We start from the raw sequence: 6,074 nt of genomic DNA, 5'->3' as shown, positions 1-6,074 counted from the left end.
TAGAATATCGTCTATTACCTATTTCATCAGCATTTTTTTTTTTTGAAGTTTTGATACAATGCCAAAACTCAGCTGGAATCTCGATCTATGAGATTAAAGGCAATTCTTGGATAATTACCAAATTACCCTACAATTTTCCCTGCGCAGAGATTCTGAGATAGTTTCCGGTATTGAATCTTGAAGGTTACCCATTTGTTTATCGTATATAACAATATTGATGAGTCAATCTATTCATTCTTTAGAAGTAGCTTTTATAATAATTTGGATTCCTCCTATATGAATTCAAGACATGATTCATGCTACTTCTATCTTCCCCTAAAACATTTAATTGCTCAGTAAAAATAATTTTGTATGTCAGAAATAATTTTATCTAGACTATGATATTATTTTTGGCCTAGGCAAATCAATCACTTCAACTCAACAAATATAAGTGTATTTTTGTTGCTTTGATTGTTTTAAGGAGTTTAAACAATGTTATTTTTTTTTTGTATAGGAAGTTATGATAAAGTTATGTTTTGGTTTGGAAATTTATCTCCAATTTATCTTATTTACTATTTATTTATAATAATTATTCTTTTTTATCTAATAATATAAATTTTTTGCTATCTTTCGATGTTGCTTTTTCGTCGTAAGTCAAATAATTTATTTAAATAAATAATTAACTCTTTATCTTATATTTTTAAATAGTACACGTAAAAAGAATATAATTTTGATACAAAAATTAAAATTATGACATTAAATCATTAAATAAAATCCCACGAAATAGATACTAGTTTAAATATTTGAATTTCATGAATGCATAATGCATTACCAGGTCGTAGAGCAAGTGACTGATCACGTGATCCAAGTAAAAAAAAAATTTTTGATGTATCTCGTACCCACCCAGGTCTTTTCATATATAAAAATTTGTATAAAATATTGAAAACATGATATTAATATATGATATTTAAGTATCGACTGTTTATGATATGATATAATAAATGTGATTTTGAGTATAAAATTAGAACAACTTTATCAATACTAATATTTAGATATACATGTTTGGTTGCTAACAATTAAATATCAAATCAACTTATCGATTATATATTTATGGTACCAATTGATTCAAATTTGGTACAAAATCATGATTTACACTTCAGTTTTGTAGAAATGAAATGTAAAAGATATATATGTAAAAGATTTTAATATATTGAACATTGTTTTTGTATCATATATAAAATAGATGATATCAATAAATTATTCCTATTTTTCACATTGAAAAGGACATGTGGGACAGATAATACATACATTTTTTTTTATGTAAATCAAGAAGTGCAAAATATTTTCCTTCTTACAGATATATTGATCTCAAACCCAAATTTGAGCACGAGGATCTAAAGATATTTTACCCTTGATTTTCACATTAATGTAAAACACAATTTATTTTCTTATTTTTAAGATATATTAAATCATACTATGATAATCGCGGGGTAAGAGAATACATAAATTTTTTATTTGCAAGTAACCCGCAAACATATTCAAATATTTCAAACCAAAGTCGTTTTTCTATTCAAACATACTTTGAGCTAAAAATATCAAAAATTTGAAGCTTTGAATCAACTTGAACATAACCTACTTGAACTTTTAATTTTTCTCACATTCGGCTCGATTTAATCCATTTGACAACATGAAATCATCCAGTACCATTAGAATCTAGAATCCTTCAAGTTCTATTCACGAGGCTGGTATTTTTTTTTTTGCATTTTAGATAGGCAAGAAATAAAGTTTTCCCAAGGAAAAAGACAGGCAGGATTGTACTATTATTGTTGTCGATATTACAAATACATTAAGAACATATAGAAGAACGGATATAGAGAGACAACGAGGTGATGTCTCAGTGTTTCCTTGTTTTTAGCAGCAAGATCAAGGCTTTGTCCCGTCATTTATTATCTGGATTTTTCCGCGGCGAGCTTCACAATTTCGACAAACTATAGTCCATCACATCCACAAGGAAATCTGAAACCCAAAGACATGCATGTATATTTATCTTAAGAAAAAGAAAAAAAGAAGAGAGTTTCGAATGCCGATGAAAGTAGAAACGAACCAGCGTCTGCCTTAGTGAAGCAGAGAGGCGGAGTGATCCTGAACACATTGCCGAAGAAGCCCCCTTTTCCTATCACTACTCCCATCTCTACAAATCGAAGAAAAGACGGCATGTTAGCAAGAATTTGTGGTGGGGGTGTCAACTGTCCGAATCCATATAAAACGCAACAAGAGAGATCAATCCACTGTGTACGGGGTGGAGCATATCAAACTTTAACACAACTTACAAGACCTTTCTCATCTTTTTTATGATCTGACGAGATATTACATCTACATACGAAGGAAGATACAAGAATGTCACCTTTCATCTGTTCCATTATGTGGAGAATCTCCATCTTGGCAGGAGTTTTCAGTTGGCGATCCTTCACGAGTTCGACTCCAAGCATCAAACCTCTTCCCCTAACATCTCCAATAACTGCACGACAAAACATACAATTGCCATTTACAAAACCAAAATTATATGAAGTAAACAAAGTTTTCATTTTCATGTTTGATATTATCCACTAGGAAAGAAGACTTACTGTCAAATTTCTCTTTCAGGGAAGTGAGACGTTGCTTCAGATGTGATCCGACTACAAAGGAATTCTTCTGAAGGTTCTCGCTTTCTATTACTCTAAGAACGGCAAGACCAGCAGCAGTACATACAGGATTGCCTCCAAAGGTGTTGAAATAACTTCGGTAGCTCAACACTTTTGCAATTTCCGGAGTCGTGATCACTGCCCCCAGAGGAATTCCATTCCCAATTCCCTGAAGTAATGAATTGGAAAAATGGGGTAATTAGTCACAACGAGATTTGAGATAGTGGTGAAGGAAGAGTTTAACTAGCAAGGGCAGTTGCCCCCTCCATACTAAGTCTTCAAGTGAGTATATTTTTTTCCGTATAAAGATAAAATAAAAAATTAATTTGGTCATATTAAATTAGAAAGATTCTTTAGTCCCTGACTGCACTAGAGATGGAATAAAGCACTACCTTGGCCATGGTTACAATATCAGGCATGACCCCATGAGCTTCAAACCCCCAAAAATGGCTGCCAGTTCGACCAAAACCCGATTGCACTTCATCGGCTATGCAAAGCCCCCCTGCCTTTCTGATGGTGTCGTAAACAGCAGGCAAATATCCAGGAGCCAACTCCATGATTCCACCCACGCCCTGTCCGAAGACAACTCATACTCATAAGAAACTACAAACGAGTTTCCAAGAATTCCCAGATGCCATTTGCGCACATTTACATCAAATTAATACCTGAATGGCTTCAGAAATAAATGCACCAACATGGCCAGAAGTTCCATAAGTAACAATTTCTTCAACATCTCTTGCATATTTCAGTCCATCAGAGCCAAATATGCCTCGGTACTGGTCCGGGTTCTGTGCATGGTGGACTCCGCTCTGTTACAAATAGTTGCCAACATGATCCAAGAAAATCAGATGTGTAGTTTAGATGAGGACCCTCTAAAGCTTTAACAAGAAAAATCAGAAAAAAGTAATTCGTGCTTTTTGTTTAGCAATTCTTGAAGGATTAATCACTAATCCTTCTCTGACACATGATAAACGAGGAACAAGAGCAGTCTTGGAAGACAAGATCTTCTCCTAAAGCATGTACAACGACCCACTAAGACAAGAAAATGACAACTCAAAGAGCATTAAGAACAAGAAATTGGCTATGCCATTAATTAACTAAGTCATTTTCGAGAGTACTATTCCTACATGCACTTGCAATTACATATGTTTGGATTGGGATTAGCGAAACCTGAAAAGTTAATTCTTGAGCCTTAACTTGATGTTATAACATACCTGGACAACGTTGAACTTATAACTACTTTGAGCAGTGGCTCCCATTGTCCCAGCCGCATTGCCATGATACCCGTTCCTTATTGATATGACATCATGACAACCAGTGTACAAACGGGCCATCAGCAAAGCAAGCTCATTCGCCTCGGTGCCAGAATTTGTGAAGTAAACAACCTGAAACAGAAAGGCGCAAGAATCCAATCATATATAAATCACAAAAAGTGTAACGCAATGATCATCCAAAAACAATGGAATCATACCTTAAATTAACATTAAACAGAAGGATACAAGAAAATTACCACATCCAAATCAAGTAAATTCAAGTAAAGAAATAAATGATCATCCATAAACAACAGAGTTATCGATTGTTTACCTTAAACAACCTAAAACAAAAGGATAAAAGACTCCTACCATAAAGACAGCGGGATTCTACGAGTACAAACCTTGAGATCACCGCTGAACTTGGACGCGAGTGCCTCAACAAAATCTGCAATAGCAGGATTCAAGTACAAAATGGTGGAATGCTGCAAACGATTTGTCTGATTTACTATAGCATCCACCACTTGCGGGTGGCAGTGCCCAACACAAACGGTGGCGATCCCCCCAAATGCATCCAAATACCTCCGCCCCTTGTCGTCAAATAAATATTGCATTTTTCCTTCGACCAAATTGATCTGTAAAGCAATTTAATTTCCATAACAACCCATCAACAAAAGAGGCAAAAAATACAAATACGATAAAAATATAAAACGAATCCAAAAGGATAACCAACAAAAAAAAAAAAAACCATCTTTACGTATTGCCAAAGAAACAAACATATCAACGAATGAACAAATTTCCAATCCATATGCTATTTTACCACCTTTTGCATAAAATGATCAAGGAAAAATCTCCCTGGTGTTAAACACAACAAATCTAAGAAAACCAAAACACAAACACGTACTGGATTTTTGTAGAAATGAAAAACGGCGGGGCTGAGATATCTTTGGCGTTTGCTGAGTATTTCTTCCGCGGAGGGGCCAGTGTAAGGAGGAGGAGTGTAGTCGAACGGGGGCATTTTCGGAAGAATGGTGTCATCTTTCTGAAGCGGTTGAGCTAGAGTCGATTGTGAAGCAGTTGCGGTGCGAAGGAAGGACGAGGCTTTTCCCGAAAACGCCCTTGGGAGGATCCTTTGAATCATCTTCACCGTGAAATGGAAAACACAGAGAAGATGGCAGAGACGAGATCAAAGGTGGGTGAAGACAGAAATATGTATGCTTATTATTGTTATTAGTTAATATATATATATAGCATTGGTCGCATTTTTTGTCTTACCTTTATCGTGATACTCGTGAATCGTGGCAATTGAATAATGAAAAGGGATATTTTATCAATAATAGTTTTAATATAAAATTTAGATAGGAAATTGTATTTACAGTATTTTCAAATTTACAAGATATTAATATAAGATTAACAAGATTCATTCACAATTTCAGTTTTACAATTTTAACAAGATTATTGTTTCAATAGATAATTGCAGAGCCTAGGTCAACTGAATAAAAAAAGAAACTCATTATTTATGTATACATATGTTTCCGAAGCAAAACAGTTAATTAGAGTCCTACCGATTATCTAAAAAAACTATTTTTATATTATTCAAAGGCAAAATTATCACTGACATTATACTCTAATCAACGTCTTTTATGCCAAAACTAAAAACACAATTTTAACGTTGTTGTGTGAAGACACACTCATATAAAATTGAAGCTCAAATATGATGTATTTTGTGATGATTTAATTCTTTATAGTGAATGTATCTCGCAAATGTATCATCACACTTGAGCTTGCTCTCATTCTACATAATTTCTTCACATAAGTTTTCCGCGCTTTGAATCCCCTTCCAAAGCTAGTGTTTTATCTTCAAGATGCTGTATTTAGAGGCTACAAGAATAATATATACGTTAAAACAAGAATATGACCATTTAGAAAGTTTCGGTATTGTTTCTGATATTGAAACGATCATTTACGTCTTGCTGGCCATTTTTCTCGAACCTAACATATTTTGAGTTTACTGCCAGTTGGGCTCGTCAGCTAGACTAATCATTCAGTTGGGTTTGTCAGCTAAACTCAACCAAACTGATAAGGTTTGTTGAAATCAGCTATGCAAAACTAATAGTTTCATTATCTTATATCAACATTTTTAAATTTCAATTCAAACTTTGAC

At 34.0% G+C, this 6,074-nt stretch overlaps 1 protein-coding gene across 1 annotated transcript; it reads right to left on the bottom strand.

Moving 5' to 3' along the window:
• Positions 1-1,667: 1,667 nt before the first annotated feature.
• Positions 1,668-5,130, bottom strand: LOC142541142 (alanine--glyoxylate aminotransferase 2 homolog 3, mitochondrial-like). The gene is made up of 9 exons (XM_075647750.1): positions 4,815-5,130; positions 4,315-4,545; positions 3,875-4,045; positions 3,326-3,469; positions 3,053-3,232; positions 2,604-2,829; positions 2,384-2,497; positions 2,084-2,170; positions 1,668-1,995 (listed from the first exon to the last, which is right to left on the bottom strand). Exons 1-9 carry the CDS (start codon positions 5,049-5,051, stop codon positions 1,952-1,954), a joined length of 1,434 nt encoding a protein of 477 aa, XP_075503865.1. The 5' UTR covers positions 5,052-5,130; the 3' UTR covers positions 1,668-1,951.
• Positions 5,131-6,074: the final 944 nt, after the last annotated feature.

Source organism: Primulina tabacum, chromosome 3 (assembly GCF_025594145.1).
Source record: "Primulina tabacum isolate GXHZ01 chromosome 3, ASM2559414v2, whole genome shotgun sequence".
Lineage (NCBI taxonomy): Eukaryota > Viridiplantae > Streptophyta > Magnoliopsida > Lamiales > Gesneriaceae > Primulina > Primulina tabacum.
The sequence above is the reverse complement of the archived record's forward strand: the minus strand, read 5'-3'. Positions and strand labels throughout refer to the sequence as shown.

What these genes read in the sequence shown, in the direction of transcription:
- LOC142541142 (XM_075647750.1), bottom strand. Translation starts at nt 5,051, where the DNA reads ATGATTCAAAGGATCCTCCCAAGGGCGTTTTCGGGAAAAGCCTCGTCC. An exon ending in TTATTTCTGAAGCCATTCAG is followed by an intron (nt 3,233 to 3,325) that starts GTATTAATTTGA and finishes GTCTTCGGACAG; the next exon opens with GGCGTGGGTGGAATCATGGA. An exon ending in ATATTGTAACCATGGCCAAG is followed by an intron (nt 2,830 to 3,052) that starts GTAGTGCTTTAT and finishes TCATTACTTCAG; the next exon opens with GGAATTGGGAATGGAATTCC.